The 18,799-nt window shown below is 42.7% G+C and overlaps 1 protein-coding gene across 2 annotated transcripts in view; it reads left to right on the top strand.

Moving 5' to 3' along the window:
- The window catches only part of LOC110528991 (SLIT-ROBO Rho GTPase-activating protein 3), a 120,462-nt gene that overhangs the window by 32,545 nt on the left and 69,118 nt on the right, over positions 1-18,799 (top strand). For both annotated transcript variants that reach the window (XM_036983710.1, XM_036983709.1), the window contains exon 2: positions 9,837-10,032. In XM_036983710.1, coding sequence (XP_036839605.1) covers positions 9,837-10,032 — 196 coding nt within the window. The remainder of the gene's footprint in view (positions 1-9,836; positions 10,033-18,799) is intronic.

Raw genomic sequence — 18,799 nt, 5'->3', positions numbered from 1 at the left:
CATTTAAGAGCAGTTGGAGGCCACGGAAGGAGACTTGTATGTCATTGAAGCTCGTCTGGAGGTTTGTTAACACAGTGTCCAAAGAGGTAGTATACAGAAGTATACAGAATGGTGTCGTCTGCGTAGAGGCGGATCAGAGAATTACCATCAGCAAGAGCGACATCATTGATGTATACAGAGAAGAGAGTCGTCCCGAGAATTGAACCCTGTGGCACGCCCATAGAGACTGCCATAGGTCCGGACAACAGGCCCTCCGATCACACTGAACTCTATCAGAGAAGTAGTTGGTAAACCAGGCGAGGCAATCATTTGAGAAACCAAGGCTGTCGAGTCTGCCAATAAGATTGTGGTGATTGACAGAATCGAAAGCCTTGGCCAGGTCGATAAATACAGCTGCACAGTACTGTTTCTTATCGATGGTTTAGGACCTTGAGCGTGGTTGAGGTGCACCCATGACCAGCTCTGAAACCAGATTGCATAGCGGAGAATGTACGGTGGGATTCGAAATGGTCGGTAATCTGTTAACTTGGCTTTCATAGACCTAGAATGGGTCTAGACTGTCACCCTCTTTGAAGAGAGGGATGAAGAGAGGGATGACCGCGGCAGCTTTCCAATCTTTGGGAATATGAAAGAGAGGATACGAAAGAGAGGTTGAACAGGCTAGTAATAGTAATAGGGGTTGCAACAATTTCTGCAGATAATTTTAGAAAGAGAGTGTCCAAATTGTCTAGCCCGGCTGATTTATAGGGGTCCCGATTTTTCAGCTCTTTCAGAACATCAGCTATCTGGATTTGGGTGAAGGAGAAATGGTGGGGGCTTTGGCGGGTTGTTGTGGAGGGTGCCAGGCAGTTGACCGGGGTAGGGGTAGCCAGGTGGAATGCATGGCCAAGCCGTAGAGAAATGCTTATTGAAATTCTCAATTATCGTGGATTTATCGGGGCTCAAGTTTTTTTGTTTTTCTAGATTTGGGCTCTAGTTTTTTTGTCCAGTACTGTCTGGTCCAGCGACGGTGGTTTTTGTGCCCACAGGCCATGTTGTTGCCGGTGATGTCTGGTGAGGACCTGCCTTTACAACAGGCCTACAAGCCTTCAGTCCAGCCTCTCTCAGCCTATAGCGGACAGTCTGAGCACTGATGGAGGGATTGTGCATTCCTGGTGTAACTCGGGCAGTTGTTGTTGCCATCCTGTACCTGTCCCGCAGGTGTGATGTTCGGATGTACAAATCCTGTGCTGTTATACGTGGTCTACCACTGCGAGGACGATCAGCTGTCCATCCTGTCTCCCTGTAGCGCTGTCTTAGGCATCTCACAGTATGGACATTGCAATTTATTGCCCTGGACACGTCTGTCTGTCTGTCTGTCTGTCTGTCTGTCTGTCTGTAAGTGGTCTGTGTGAGATGAGATGACCAGGGCTGTCAGGCTAAAGCAGTCTGCTCCACTGCACACTTTGGCTGCACAGGCTGGCTCACACTGTGCCTCTCTCCCCATTCCATAGCCAAGCCACCCTAAGAATGCTCTGTAGAACACACACTCCAGGACACACACTCCAGGACACACCAGTTTGTGTGTTGACCTTTCCTCTCATTTGTGCACTGTTCCTCACCACAATGTTTTTCCTCAGATGCTCTGTATTTTAACCCTCCTAGCCCTCACCCCTTTCCAGACCTGCTCAGGTCCTTGTAATGAAGTGACATTAATGCAGCCGCAGGAGGTTAATCAATTCGGTTTCAACTTAATTGCCTGGAGAAGTTTTTATATAACCTTCCAAAATGGCAGCCGTACACAAAACTACTGCATTGGTGCTTCAGCAGTGTCCTGGAAACAACTTCTAGGAAGCACAGGTTGAGCTTAACCTCTCTAGGGTATGTGGGATGCTAGCGTCCCACCTGGCCAACATACAGTGCGCCAAATTAAAATACAGAAATACTCATTATAAAAATTCAACTATTTTACATAGGTTTAAAGATTAACTTGTTGTGAATCCAACCAGATTCTCAATCCAACCAGATTGTGAATCCAGCCAGATTTCAAAAATGCATTACGGTGAAAGCATACCTTACAATTATTTGAGAACATAGCCCATACAAATCATTACAAACAGTAACCAGCCAAGTAGAAGTGTCAGAAATAAATCACTTACCTTTGATGATCTTCATATTTTATTTTTAATTAACTAGGCAAGTCAGTTAAGAACAAATTCTTATTTTCAATGACAGCCTAGGAACAGTGGGTTAACTGCCTTGTTCAGGGGTAGAACAACAGATTTGTACCTTGTCAGCTCAGGGATTTGAACTTGCAACCTTTCGGTTACTAGCCCAACGCTCTAACCACTAGGCTACCCTGCCGCCCCATATGCTTGCACTCAGAAGACATTAATTTATTCAATAAATGTTCCTTTTGTTCGATAAAATCTCTCTTTATATCTGAAAACCTCCATTTTGTTCGCACGTTTTCTTCAGTAATCCACAGGCTCAAACGCAGTCACAACAGGCAGACAAAAAAATCAAAATTGTATCCGTAAAGTTCATAGAAACATGTCAAACGATGTTTATATTCAATCCTCAGGTTGTTTTTAGCCTAAATAATCGATAATATTTCAACTGGACAATAACGTTGTCAATATAAAAGGTAAACAAGAAAGGCACTCTCTCGGTCGCGCGCATGAAAAAGCTCTGTGACACGGCAGGGTCCACTCATTCAGACTGCTCTTACTCCCTCATTTTTCAGAATACAAGCCTGAAACAATTTATAAAGACTGTTGGCATCTAGTGGAAGGCATAGGAACTGCAATTTGAGTCCTAAGTCAATGGATACAACAAACAAAAAAAATCCAACTTCCTGAATGGATTTTTCTCAGGCTTTTGCCTGCCAAATCAGTTCTGTTATACTCACAGACATTATTTTAACAATGTTGGAAACTTTAGAGTGTTTTCTATCAAAATGTACTAATTATATGCATATCCTATCTTCTGGGCTTGAGTAGAAGGTAGTTTAATTTGGGCACGCTTTTCATCCAAAACTCCAAATGCTGCCCACTACCCTAGAGAAGTTAACGACCGTAGGGTAATGACATTTCCTCTGATGTCTGTGATGTCTTTATTACTGGTTTAAAGATAGTCTCTAGTGTGGATGTACAATCTGTCTATCAGAAGCCAGGATTTTTGCATTTGTGAATGCTATTTCCATTAACCTTCAATAAAGCCTTGGTTGAAATTCCTGAACAATGTGGTGCTTGTGCTGCGTTTCCATGCTGCAGCTGTGGGCCCTTTTCCTGATTTTCGGTAGGAAATCACAGAGGAAGATAAAACATCTCAGATTAAGTGAGATTAATGACTTGAGGGAGCTACAACATGGAGTTGTAGAGCAGGTCCTCTCTAACCTGGGCCTGGCCTGGTCTGGGCTGACTGTTAAATTCCACTCTCTCTTTCCCCGGCCATCTGCTGTCTGGCCGGCTGCAGTCATGCTCAGCACACATTACTACAACGCCCTGCAGCTACCATTATGGAATTATTTTCTGTGGCGAGGTCAAAGTTCAGGGATCTCCTACGTCCTGGTATTGTTCTCTGAGGTCATTCTGCTCTCTGTTGAGACTGACAGACATAGTCCACTGACTTTATAATTCCTGTCCTGGCCTGGGACTTTGTAGTGGTCTTATTGAGCAAGTGTCAAGCGGTGGTGGTGGCAGTGGGGGTTTAGGCTAGGTGGTGATAATGTTGATGTATCATCCCAAGGTCAGGGTTGAAGTGGTCCATCCTTATTAAGGATCGGCATGAGTAATCGAGTACTGAACGGATGTCAAAAATATGTCTTTAACCAGTGATCACTTTTTATACAAATACGGTAAACCTAGACATCGTTAATGTGCTTTAACTGTAGTGTTCCATTTGTACATGTGCATTTGTGGGACACAACAAAAAAGAAACCTAGCCTAGCATCACACAGTTCTGCTCCCTAAATTTCCTTTCCCTTTCATGTCTCACTCACTCAATTGCGTTACGACCTCTCCTTCTACACATGCCTGCTGTGTGCTCCTACAGGAATCGTATCTAACTGATGAGATACACAAGCTACATTCCTTGCCAAATGCCAACATTTGTATCACAAATTCAAAATGGACTGGTTGCCTGAAGTATGGAAATATGTGTTCCGACAATGAGATGCAGTTCTGGAATCATTTTTGCTTAGGCTACTTTGCGGTTATCACTAGTTACCACAGCCACTAAGTCAACATTGGCTATACATTAGTTTTTATAAAGACAGAGCGTATTTTCATTAGAATCACTAAGCCTAGCCCTAACAGATGTCCTGGCAATAATTCATCCACATGCAGTGTTCAATTTAGAATTGTTAATCCATTCCAAGGACACGGCATAATAAACTCAATCGAACGTCTGTATATCGAAAAGAAGACAAAAGGTTGAAAAACTTGCCAAATTGAATCCTGTTTCATATGATCACTTTTTAAGAATCCAGGACCTCCTGAGTGGTGCAGTGGTCTAAGGCACTTGCAGTGCTAGCTGTGCCATTAGAGATTCTGGTTCGAGTCCAGGCTCTGTCGCAGCCGTCCGTGACCCGGAGACCCATGGGGTGGTGCACAATTTACCCAGCGTTGTCCGGGATGTTCTTGTCCCATCGCGCTCTAGCAATTCCTGTGGTGGGCTGGGCACAATGCATGCTGACACGATTGCCAGGTGAAAGGTGTTTCCTAAGACACATTGGTGCTTCTGGGTTAAGTGGGTGTTGTGTCAAGAAGCAGTGCGGACACAAGGCTCTTGACCTTCGCGTCTCCTGAGTCACTACGGGAGTTGACGAGACTGTAGTCCCCAACCCTCCCAAGAAATGTTTTATTTTATTTTTAACAGTATTGAAAAGCATACTGTCTGCATTTTGAAATACCCCGGTATACGGTATAAGTGGTATATCGCCCAAGCCTGTACAGAGTGCATTCTCTATTGCAGACATATTCACTGGACACACAAGTTACAGCCACACAGACCTACAGTTTCATCAATACATAGAAGGCTGTTCAGGGATAAACAAGTGCTTGTGGATTGTTGCCTCTCCACAAAGGCCCATCTGTCTGCATGTTTAACTGCATAATGAATGAAGCCTGTGACTCCAATAACTTTCAGGGAGAGACAGTAATACTGCCTCATCACTTTGGCTTGCCAGAGAAGTCACTATTTTAAAGTGCAGTAGTAATTGGATTGGTACGATCATTTGACATTGATTTATGCTGTGGAGACACACGATAGTTGATGATCAACTCAAAGATTGTGCAGAGCTAAAAATAAAATGGCATTCTTGACACTCTTTGTTTGAAAAAACATTTACTAGAGTACTGATTGCTGTCCTTGAATGTAATGTATAATGTGGCCTGCATCCGGCACTGATGATCTTACTGTTAGGTATTTGTGCTGAATTGGAATTTTTGCTCAGGTATCAAACTCAGTGTATGGTAGTTAACCCCCAGATGAAGTGGTGTAAATAGACAAAAAGGCTACTCTGTTGTTACGGTCGCTGGAATAATTATCAGACCAAACTGCAGTGCGATATGGTTTCCACATAATAGTTATTAGAAAACGCACAAAACAACAAAGAAAGAACAACAACAACAACAACAACAACAACAACAACAAGTGACTACAGAGGTGCTACGTGCACTAACTCAAAACAATATCCCATAAAACACAGGTGGAAAAAATGCTACTTAAAAATGATCCCTAATTAGAGACAACGATAGCCAGCTGCCTCTAATTGTGAATCATACCAAACACCAACATAGAAAAACTAAACTAGAACCCCACATAGAAAATAATAACTAGAAAACCCCCCCAGTCAAGCCCTGACCTACTATACCATAGAAATACAAAGGCTCTCTATGGTCAGGGCGTGACAGTTGTAGGATAAATGTTGTTCAGTAAGTAGCTTCTCTCCATCATATGTAATTTTGGTAGAATTGCCTCATCAAGCTATTTCTGTCTCAGCCCTATCTCCACAAATGGAAACACGTGTAGAAAATAAATGCTGCGCGCTTGCCGTGTGTCATTTCTGCATTGCCCAATCAAACAACAGTGTCAAAGCCAATAAAATTGTACCCTTCAATTAAAGGTTATTCTTATGGCCTACATCTAATTAGTAGAGCTCTTGTTCATTTTGGGGACTTGAATCTTGAATCGCTATCTTCCCTCCCTCTATCCCCAACACTGGGTGTAGTCCGTGCTTATTATCCATACAAACGCTTGAACAAGTAAACCAACAACACTGTTTGAAATTCAAATTTGAATTTCAAATAGGGTGCTCACAGACTCAAACAAGCTCCTTTTTTTCTAATAACTTGATTGCGTTCAGAATTGGGCCACAGCCAATAATAAAGCAGTTTACATTTGATCTCATGGATTCCTTTTCATTCCATAAATCATTGATGTTTACACATAATCCAGAATGTTTAATTTTTGATTCTGTTAAAAGGTCCATTTTGAAAAGGTTTCTTTGAACTGATGTCATGCTGGCTACAATACTTGTTTTGGTACTGTTCAAAAGGGCAAAGCATCGTCTGTAACTGCAGGCCAAAATTCACAGCATTCCTCCTCTTCACAGATTGAAAAGAACCACTGAGGGTACAGACACTTTAAATAAACCACAGCTGAGGTGCAAAACGAGGAATCGGGAATATACGGGGATAATTGTGCAATTGCTCATGGTTTCTAAGAGGCGAGGGCACACTTCTGGCATGCGTGACCAATTTTTTTTTTGCAATCGTCTGTCACCGCTGCAGCTGCTGGTTCACAGTCCCCCGTTTGTCATGAGTGTTTTAAAAAGTGCTCCCTGCCATTCATGTGAATCAGTGTCAGCTTTTTCTGGGGCGATTCTCCCAGAGAATGATAGAAGTTAATGGAAAGAAAGGAGGACAAACTGTCTGTCATTTGTTCTGGGAAAGGCTCACAGTCACTGGAAGTATGGAATGTGTGTGTTGAGGTAGTAGTAGTAGCCGGGCATCTCCAGGGATGGTACTAGTTATAGGAGACCTCTATGAAGGCTCTTGCAGGCCGCCATATAAAGAGCCTTTAATACATACCTTATGACACATGAAAAAGCTTTGATCCCGCATGCTGAATACAGGATACTCATGAGGTCAAGGCTTTCTCTTTCTGTTGGCTAGTGATACCACCTTTCAATCCGGTAGCTAGTTAGTATTACTATACACTATATTAATATTTCCCTTTTATTCCATTTGTTTACTGTAGCTCTTTTATTCAGATCAGAAAGAGGAATCTCAGGTTTGCTGGTTTGTTCTGTAAAATAGGTCAGTCTTTGTTCTTTTGTCGAGGCAGAGTTGGATCTCAATGACAACACTACAAAGCCGATGAAGACTCAGGTTTCTCTCCTGGGTACAGACCAGCATCAAGGATCTGCAGTGAGACTGCTAGTGTCAGGTTCCCCTCATAGATGCTGGTTGCTTCTGATACAGGATTTAGTCCAAGCGAGGGTTTGATGCACCTACTTACTCATTGACAGCAGTTTGATTATAGGTCCACTGCTGTAGGACTTCCTGATGCCAGTTCTCACACAACTCATCTTAGTTCAGCTCAGCTCTGGAGCCATTACACCACATTATATTCAGCAGGCGGTCGGGTCTCATCTTCCTAAAGAGATGTTCGATAGCCCAGGGTGGAACTAGGGTTAACACAGTCTGTTTGAAAACAGAAAAGACTACTACACTAGAACTCAGGGACCAACAACATTAAGCTTACAGCTCTTTCAGACATGTGTGGTGCTGATTGACAGCTTTGCCTGAGGGTTGTTAGAGAGAGAAACACGTTGTTAACACAGTGAGCTGCTTGGAAATATGTGACCAGACATTTCATGGTTGTTAGGTGTGCAAGGTGAAAACTGTTATTTTTCAGCCAACTTTTGGTATTTTATACGGATCCCCATTAGCTGTGGCAATTGCAGCAGCTACTCTTCCTGGGGTCCACACAAAACATGAAACATGACATAATACAGAACATTAATAGACAAGAACAGCTTAAGGACAGAACGACATATATTTTAAAAACGGCACACATAACCTACAGTGTGTATGTCAGAGCTGTGTGTAAGTTGACTATGTAAACAATTTGGAATTTTCAACACAAATGTTTCTTATAAAAGGAAGAAGTGATACAGTTAATACAGTTAGCTGGCATGCATAGTATTTATATCAGCCCTCTGATTACAATAAAGAGCAAGACATGCTGCTCCATTATGGGCCATCTGCATCTTAACAAGGTCTTTCTTTTCAGCATTTGACCACATGACTGGACAATAATCAAGATTAAACAAATATAGGTTGGAGTCAAAACAGCAGAGCATCTCTTTATTATGGACAGACCTCTCTCTCAATTGAATCTATATATTTTGAATTCTTTAAGGAGTCACATGTGAGGCCATGTGCTAAGCAGAGTGAGTAAGGTAGTGAAGTAAACAACCGAAGATTTCAAGACTAACAGTGGTGAAAGTAGTGGTAGAAATACACTTTATCTAGACCTTGGCCTATATCCCAATCTGACTTTGGTGCAGGTCATGTTGTTCTTCACATTACTGTCTAAGGTAAACACACACTATATCAAATAAATCTAAGTTTATTTGTTACATGCACGGGATACAGAAGGTGTAAACGGTACAGTGAAGTGGTAACTTGCATATTTACATAGTAGCAATATCAAAAATAGACTACATGACCAAAGGTATGTGGACACCTGCTCGTCAAAAATCTCCTTCCAAAATCATGGGCATTAATATGGATTTGTTTTCCCCTTTGCTGCTATAACAGCCTCCACTCTTCTGGGAAGGCTTTCCACTAGATGTTGGAACATTGCTGCGGAAACTTGCTTCCATTCAGTCACAAGAGTATTAGTGAGGTCGGATTGGTCTGCTACATGGCAGACCAATCCGAACTCATCTCTCAGCATGTCCAGTTCATCCATTATCTCAGCCAATCACCGCTAGCGGGACACTTCCTTTCTTTTTCCATGGCTAAACCAACTGGGCTTGAAATTCTTATGCTTTGAAGTAATGACGTGCGCCGTGCGTCTCTTGAAACGGGTCACATTTTGTCAAACATGATTTTTTCCAACAGTTTGCTAAGAGCTGGCAACAAGCTGATAGGTCTGCTGTTAGAACCAGTAAAGGCCACTTTACCACTCTTGGGTAGCGGAATTACTTGGGCTTCCCTCCAGGCCTGAGGGCAAACACCTTCCTCTAGACTCAGATTAAATACATGACAGATAAGAGTGGGCATAGAGTCAGATACCATCCTCAGTAGCTTTCCATCTAAGTTGTTAATGCCAGGTTTGTCATTATTGATCGATAACAATCATTTCTCCACCTCTCCCACACTAACTTTACAAAATATTCACTTACAAAGCTATTGGCAGTAATTTGAGGGAAAACATGCCCGGTTTAAAAAATAAGAAACTGTGAGTGTTAATGAGATTTCGCTGCCATCCGTAACCTATTTCACAGTTGGAAAATAATCCTTGGCACAAATATCATAACAGAATTATTATAAACCCATAATAAGATAAAGTATTAAATGTCTCTTTTGCACTTTTTAAAAATCCCTTTTGAATAAATCCACAGAATGATTTGGGGTGGTGTAAAACAGCACATACATGAACTCTTCTCAGATATATGGTTTCAGAGACGTTTGTGGAGCACGTGTCAGCAAAGATAGAAAACATAGTGAAGGAAGGGTTGATTGAATCCCTCCACATACCTTGATCTGTTGGAGAAGATGACCCTGTTATGACTGATTGACTCTTGCCAACTTTATGTTTTGTGTTTTGATACACAGAGATCCGTAACCAGCTGGTGGAGCAGTTCAAATGCCTGGAGCAGCAGTCCGAGTCTCGTATCCAGCTGCTGCAGGACCTGCAGGACTTCTTCCGCCGCAAGGCTGAGATCCAGCTGGAGTACTCCCGCAGCCTGGAGAAACTGGCCGAGCGATTCTCCAACAAGATCCGCAGCTCCAGAGAACACCACCAGTTCAAGTGAGTTCCCTCCCTGCAGAGATGAGACGACAACATGGCGAGAGACCACCTAGCTTCAAACTGAGACAAACATTTAAACTGCATCTGAGGCAGCGAGGGAGAGAGTGTGTGTGCGGGCGTGTGTTTGTGGGTCTACTTGCCTTGCAAACACATGTCTACTCTATGTTTGTGTGTGTGCTTGGGTGAATTTATTTTTTAATTGCCTGAGAGCGTGTGAACTTACTGAGTACACATGAAGTTACCCTGAACAAAAATTAAACGCAACATGCAACAATTTAATTTCATGTAAGGAAATCAGTCAATTAAAATAAATTCATTAGGTCCTTATCTATGGATTTCACTTGACTGGGAATACAGATATGCATCTGTTGGTCACAGATACCTTTAAAAAAAAGTAGGAGCGTGGATCAGAAACCCAGTCAGTATCTGGTGTGACCACCATTTCCCTCAGGCAGCGCGACACATCTCCTTCACATAGAGTTGATCAGGCTGTTGATTGTGGCCTGTGGAATGTTGTCCCACTCCTCTTCAATGGCTGTGCGAAGTTGCTGGCTATTGGAGGGAACTGGAACATGATGTCGTACACGTTGAACCAAAGCATATCAAACATGCTCAATGGGTGACATGCACAGGAGGTTGGCGGGACCTTAATTGGGGAGGACTGGCTTGTAGTAATGGCTGGAGCAGAATAGGGGAATGGTATCAAATACATAAAACACATGGTTTGATGCCTTTCCATTTACTCCGTTCCAGACATTATTATGAGCTGTCTTCCCCTCAGCAGCCTCCACTGGTGACATGTCTGGTCAGTGTGCAGACCATGGAAGAACTGGGACATTTTCAGCTTCCAGGAATTGTGTACAGATCCTTTCAACATGGGGCAGAGCATTATCATGCTGAAACATGAGGTGATTGTGGCGGATGAATGGCACGACAATGGGCCTCAGGATCTCGTCAATAAAATAGCCATCGATAAAATGCGAAAGTGTTCATTTTCCATAGCTCATGCCTGCCCATACCATAAGGCCACCGCCATCATGGGGCACACTGTTCACAACGTTAACATCAGCAAACTGCTCGCCCACACGACGCCATACACGCTGTCTGCCATATGCCCGGTACAGTTGAAACTGGGATTCATCTGTGAAGAGCACACTTCTCCAGCGTGCCAGTGGCCATCGAAAGTGAGCATTTTCCCACTGAAGTCGGTTACGACACTGAACTGCAGTCAGGTCAAGACCCTGGTGAGGATGACGAGCACGCAGATGAGCTTCCATGAGACGGTTTCTGCCAGTTTGTGCAGTAATTCTATAGTTTCATCAGCTGTCCGGGTGGCTTGTCTCAGACGATCCTGCAGGTGAAGAAGCCGGATGTGGAGGTCCTAGACTGGTGTGGTTCAACATGGTCTGTGGTGTGTTAGGTCAGTTGGACGTACTGCCAAATTCTCTAAAATTACATTGGAGGTGGCTTATGGTAGAGAAATTAGCATTAAATTATCTGCCAACAGTTGGTGGACATTCCTGCAGTCAGCATTCCAATTGTACGCTCCCTCAACACTTGAGACATCTGTGTTGTGTGACAAAACTGCACAATTTAGAGTGGCCTTTTGTTTTCTCCTGCACAAGGTGCACCTGTGTAATGATAATTAATCAATTAAGCTATTTAATCAGCTTCTTGATATGCCAAAGGTTGTAATCTGAATAAAGGGGAAAAGGCCATTTTTGAACATGGGGTGAGACATTCTTACTAATATGCTTGAGAACCTGTTCGGACTTAAGTATAGCTTTTGTATGACTGAAGCCTTCAGTGAGAGATCTATGCTTTCATATTGAATAATTTCTTCCCTCCGATTTCATATTAATTATATAAATAGGCCCGTTGAATTTTGTCTGGCTTACCTTTCCAAATAAAATTACATATTTTTTGCTCATATCATTTAGAAAACAAGTCGCTAGGTGTAGTCAAGGCCCTAAGCAAATATGTAAACTGGGATATTGTAACGCCCTGACCATAGAGAGCCTTCTATTCTCTATGGTGGTTAGGTTGGGGTGTGACTAGGGTGGGTTATCTAGGTTATTGTACGTCTGTTGGCCTGGTATGGTTCCCAATCAGAGACAACTGTTTATCATGGTCTCTGATTGGGGTTCATATTTAGGCAGCCATTTCCCCCACTGTGTTTTGTGGGATCTTATTTGCGTGTAGTGGCCTGTGAGCACTTCATGACTTCACATTTTTTTCCCTATTGTTTTTGTGAGTTTCGTACGCTGTGCCTTGGTCCGACATTCATTATAACGATCGTGACAGATATGACTAAAGAGTTCATCAGGGTGATTTTTCCACAAATAGACATGTATTTTCCTTCCCATGGTAGCAAGATCTTATCTATTTTCTATTAAAATGTATTGTAGTGATTCTTTCGGGATATGAATACGTCCACTTTACCGTCAGACCATTTTATTAGTAAACTACACGCTAATGTAAAAGTAGTATTTTTTTGTGATCCAATACGTAATGTAGTAAGTACACTTATCATAATTTGGTTGTAATCCGGAGAAGTTAGAAAAATGATCTAGATCCTCTATGAGGCTGTGGAGGGATCCTTATAGTGTATTTTAAAAGACAAAACATGAATCAGCGTACAATGACCTTTGTTTTAAAGCCTTGGATTTCTAGCCCCTTGATATTATTGATGGATCTGATTTGAATAGCTAACATTTCGATGGCCATAATAAATAGATATGTGTCACGGTCTCCTCTATGACGACCAAGGCGCAGCATTGTAAGCGTACATACAGTATATCACAAAAGTGAGTACACCCCTCACATTTTTGGAAATATTTGAGTATATCTTTTCATGTGACAACACTGAAGAAATGACACTTTGCTACAATGTAAAGTAGTGAGTGTACAGCTTGTATAACTGTGTACATTTGCTGTCCCCTCAAAATAACTCAACACACAGCCATTAATGTTTAAACCGCTGGCAACAAAAGTGAGTACACCCCTAAGTGAAAATATCCAAATTGGGCCCAAAGTGTCAATATTTTGTGTGGCCACCATCATTTTCCAGCACTGCCTTAGCCCTCTTGGGCATGGAGTTCACCAGAGCTTCACAGGTTGCCACTGGAGTCCTCTTCCACTCCTCCATGACGACATCACGGAGCTGGTGGATGTTAGAGACCTTGCACTCCTCCACCTTCCGTTTGAGGATGCCCCACAGATCCTCAATAGGGTTTAGGTCTGGAGATATGCTTGGCCAGTCCATCACCTTTACCCTCAGCTTCTTTAGCAAGGCAGTGGTCGTATTGGAGGTGTGTTTGGGGTCGTTATCATGTTGGAATACTGCCCTGCGGCCCAGTCTCCGAAGGGAGGGGATCATGCCCTGCTTCAGTAAGTCACAGTACATGTTGGCATTCATGATTCACTCAATGAACTGTAACTCCCCAGTGCCGTCAGCAATCATGCAGCCCTAGACCATGACACTCCCACCACCATGCTTGACTGTAGGCAAGACACACTTGTCTTTGTACTCCTCACCTGGTTGCCATCACACACGCTTGACACCATCTGAACCAAATAAGTTTATCTTGGTCTCATCAGACCACAGGACGTGGTTCCAGTAATCCATGTCCTTATTCTGCTTGTCTTCAGCAAACTGTTTGCGGGCTTTCTTGTGCATCATCTTTAGAATAAACTTCCTTCTGGGACGACAGCCATGCAGATCAATTTGATGCAGTGTAGAGCGTATGGTCTGAGCACTGACAGGCTGACCCCCCACTCCTTCAACTTCTGCAGCAATGCTGGCAGCACTCATACGTCTATTTCCCAAAGACAACCTCTGGATATGACGCTGAGCACGTGCACTCAACTTCTTTGGTCGACCATGGCGAGGCCTGTTCTGAGTGGAACCTGTCCAGTTAAACCGCTGTATGGTCTTGGCCACCGTGCTGCAGCTCAGTTTCAGGGTCTTGGCAATCTTCTTATAGCCCAGACCATCTTTATGTAGAGCAACAATTACAATCCTCAGAGTGTTCTTTACCATGAGGTGCCATGTTGAACTTCCAGTGACCAGTCAGTGTGAGGGAGTGTGAGAGCGATGACACCACATTTAACACACCTGCTCCCCATTCACACCTGAGTCCTTGTAACACTAACGAGTCACATGACACCAGGGAGGGGAAATTGCTAATTGGGCCCAATTTGGACATTTTCACTTAGGGGTGTACTCACTTTTGTTGCCAGCTGTTTAGACATTAATGGCTGTGTGTTGAGTTATTTTGAGGGGACAGCAAATTTACACTGTTATACAAGCTGTACAGTCACTACTTTACATTGTAGCAAAGTGTCATGTCTTCAGTGTTGTCACATGAAAAGATATACTCAAATATTTCCAAAAATGTGAGGGGTGTACTCACTTTTGTGATATACTGTACTTCTTTAATTAAAGAAAGAACACTGAACAAACTAATCAAAACAACAAAACGAACCGTGAAGCTAATATGGCTAGTGCAGACAGGCAACTAAACGTAGAATAAGAACCCACAAACTACCCAAGGAATATGGCTACCTAAATATGGTCCCCAATCAGAGACAACGATAAACAGCTGCCTCTGAGAACCAATCTAGGCAACCATAGACAAACACCTAGACTTGCAAAATCCCCTAGACATGCAAAAACCCCTAGACAATACAAAAACTAAACAAACCACCCTCATCACACCCTGACCTAACCAAAATAATAAAGAAAACAAAGATAACTAAGGTCAGGGCGTGACAATATGACGATAGAGGTCAACCATGTTTTACTCCTCTTGACAGTTTAATACCTTCTGAGAAGTAGACATTATTTACTATTTTACAACTAGGGTGACTATGCATAACCTTAACCCCATTCTCCAAAATTGAAATATTCCAGTCGTACTTTATCAAAAGCCTTTTCAAAGTCAGCTATGAATACCAGGCCTGGTTTCACAGATGTTTCATAGTGTTCTATTGTTTCCAGTATTTGTCTTAAATTAAGATGAATAATAATCTAACCATACCTTTTTAATTCTTAGCTTTTTGTGCATATGGAACATTTCTGGGATCTTTTATTTCAGCTCATGAAACACGGGACCAACACTTTACATGATGTGTTTATATTTTTATTCAGTACACATCCATTCTTGCCAAGTTTTTATTCCCAGATCTTATACTACTCGATCCTGTCTCTTTCTCACCGTAATCTTTCCGAAACCGACTCCTGCTGCGTTTTAGGTTCACTCTCTGATTGGATAGCCTTAGGATATAAACATCCTTCTTAGAATATGCAAGCGAAAAAGATTTTTCCTCTTTATTCCTTAGAAATCTCAAACCATCCAAAGGAGATAAAAAATAATTTCATTCTGGATGAAACCTCCATTTTAATTGGCACTCCAGAATCTCCACATATAATGCTCCTCTTCCTGTAGTTCTGGGCTGAGGGAGTCACAGCCAGCCAGGCCTTCACCAGTATAATCCTATAGGGTCCAGGCACAGCCGCAGCCATGCATGCTAAAACAATGGGCCTTGTTTCCCATTACATCAATGGATAACTTGATTATTCTCTGCCATGGTGGGCTGCCAGTGATAGATTTGCAGCTTGCTAGCCAGCCCCAGCCTTCACACTGTAGCATTTGATTACAGTGCAGTCGTATGCTGCAAAATGTTCTCCTCATTCAATTCAATTCAATTCAATTCAATTCAAGGGCTTTATTGGCATGGGAAACATGTGTTAACATTGCCAAAGCAAGTGAGGTAGACAACATACAAAGTTAATATATAAAGTGAAAAACAACAAAAATTAACAGTAAACATTACACATACAGAGGTTTCAAAACAGTAAAGACATTACAAATGTCATATTATATATATATATATATATACACAGTGTTTTAACAATGTACAAATGGTTAAAGGACACAAGATAAAATAAATAAGCATAAATATGGGTTGTATTTACAATGGTGTGTGTTCTTCACTGGTTGCCCTTTTCTCGTGGCAACAGGTCACAAATCTTGCTGCTGTGATGGCACACTGTGGAATTTCACCCAGTAGATATGGGAGTTTTTCAAATTTGGATTTGTTTTCGAATTCTTTGTGGATCTGTGTAATCTGAGGGAAATATGTCTCTCTAATATGGTCATACATTGGGCAGGAGGTTAGGAAGTGCAGCTCAGTTTCCACCTCATTTTGTGGGCAGTGAGCACATAGCCTGTCTTCTCTTGAGAGCCATGTCTGCCTACGGCGGCCTTTCTCAATAGCAAGGCTATGCTCACTGAGTCTGTACATAGTCAAAGCTTTCCTTAGTTTTGGGTCAGTCACAGTGGTCAGGTATTCTGCCGCTGTGTACTCTCTGTTTAGGGCCAAATAGCATTCTAGTTTGCTCTGTTTTTTTGTTAATTCTTTCCAATGTGTCAAGTAATTATCTTTTTGTTTTCTCATGATTTGGTTGGGTCTAATTGTGCTGTTGTCCTGGGGCTCTGTAGGGTGTGTTTGTGTTTGTGAACAGAGCCCCAGGACCAGCTTGCTTAGGGGACTCTTCTCCAGGTTCATCTCTCTGTAGGTGATGGCTTTGTTTTGGAAGGTTTGTGAATCACTTCCTTTTAGGTGGTTGTAGAATTGAACGACTCTTTTCTGGATTTTGATAATTAGTGGGTCTCGGCCTAATTCTGCTCTGCATGCATTATTTGGTGTTCTACGTTGTACACAGAGGATATTTTTGCAGAATTCTGCGTGCAGAGTCTCAATTTGGTGTTTGTCCCATTTTGTGAAGTCTTGGTTGGTGAGCGGACCCCAGACCTCACAACCATAAAGGGCAATGGGCTCTATGACTGATTCAAGTATTTTTAGCCAAATCCGAATTGGTATGTTGAAATTTATGTTTCTTTTGATGGCATAGAATGCCCTTCTTGCCTTGTCTCTCAGATCGTTCACAGCTTTGTGGAAGTTACCTGTGGCGCTGATGTTTAGGCCAAGGTATGTATAGTTTTTTGTGTGCTCTAGGGCAACAGTGTCTAGATGGAATTTGTGTTTGTGGTCCTGGTGACTGGACCTTTTTTGGAACACCATTATTTTGGTCTTACTGAGATTTACTGTCAGGGCCCAGGTCTGACAGAATCTGTGCATAAGATCTAGGTGCTGCTGTAGGCCCTCCTTGGTTGGTGACAGAAGCACCAGATCATCGGCAAACAGCAGACATTTGACTTCGGATTCTAGCAGGGGGAGGCCGGGTGCTGCCGACTTTTCTAGTGCCCGCGCCAATTCGTTGATATATATGTTGATTCATTCTCTATCTATACAGTATGAACTGTACTCCCAACTTTTGAATGTAATAGCAAGCTACACTTTAACACATTCTAAAGGTTAGCTAGGTTAATATGATAACAGTGATCATAACAGCAGTTATGAAGCTTTGCATGTCAGTGCAGGCAATAGAGTAGAGGGTGTGTTTCAGAGGGCTTTGTATCATCCATTGAGTTCAGGCCATGTGGAATTGGATGGGGATTTGACTCAGTAATTGAGGCCAGCTGTTCTAGAGGAGGCAGCCTGCACCAGGGTCCCCAAGGCTAGGCAGGCAGTAAACAAGCCTGTACTGCTGCAGACACTTTGGCTTAGCCAACACACTTGCACTGACTGTACAGTAGATCTTCTAGTAGACCAATCCAAACAGTTGTTGAAGAGCAGGCAGCAGCCACACAGTTCTTACCAGACTCTGCATCTCATCTCCCTCTGCCACCTCAATGCCTTCGCCAAGGCTGCCTCAACCACTGTACTCCCTCATAGGGCTGCAGTGTAAAGCATCCATCTACAAGTCTGTAGCCGCAGAGTCTTTGGCTGTGTGTAGTTATCACACGGGATATTTGTGTGTTAACACTTTGATTACACACACTTCTTTATGAGGGCCACATCTGACTCTACTGACAGCTACTTTATTAAGGTAAACATTTACTTTCTATGCCTGTGATATGTGGGTGTCCCAGCTAGTTATCTTAAAATGAATTCACTAAGTGTAATTCACTCTGGATATGAGTGTCTGCTAAATGACTCAAATGTAAAAGGGCTTAATTTGGACTCCATTAAGCCAACCAAATTCAACCATAAAAACGTTTGACCAATTAGCATTGACAGTGGCCTTGTTAAAGACCCTCACGTCGTAAGTAAACTCTGGGCACAACGTCTACTGTATATACAGTTGCAGTATTTATCACCCACGTATGTAATATGGATACTTGTCTTTTACCCTGTTCTTACTGTCTCATTAGTTTTAACACAAACAAGCTCCAACTCTCAGTTTTTGGCTCTCTGTGGGTATTTCTGAGTTGTGAGCCCAGCAGCCCAGCTCTCTGTGGAAGGATAGGTCATGAACAGCATAACCCCACCGCTGTCTAGCAACTCATGTATGGCAGTCCGCTGCCTCTGCTCTGCACTGCACAACACTATGGGAAATGAAAAGTGCACAGTTAAAGACTCTGGTTGGCCTGGCCAGGGCAGACGTCTACATTGAGCTGCTGGGTCGCTGCCCCTGTCCTGTTGGTTTAACCCACACTGTACAAACACGGCTTTATGAGCCGAGTTTATGATAGCAGTCACTGATACAATGCCCAACACCACTGTAGTTTACAGCTGCTCTGCCATGAGGCTGTCTATCTGCTCGGTCTCATCTTGGCTCGTCTAAATTAACAAATCATGCAGCTCTAGTATCTCTCGTTAGACTAATTAAGATGAGGGTGAAGTATCCCATCATTCC

The sequence above is a fragment of the Oncorhynchus mykiss genome, chromosome 7 (assembly GCF_013265735.2).
Source record: "Oncorhynchus mykiss isolate Arlee chromosome 7, USDA_OmykA_1.1, whole genome shotgun sequence".
Classification (NCBI taxonomy): domain Eukaryota; kingdom Metazoa; phylum Chordata; class Actinopteri; order Salmoniformes; family Salmonidae; genus Oncorhynchus; species Oncorhynchus mykiss.
Note: the sequence above shows the minus strand (reverse complement) of the source record. Positions and strands in the feature narration are given on the sequence as shown.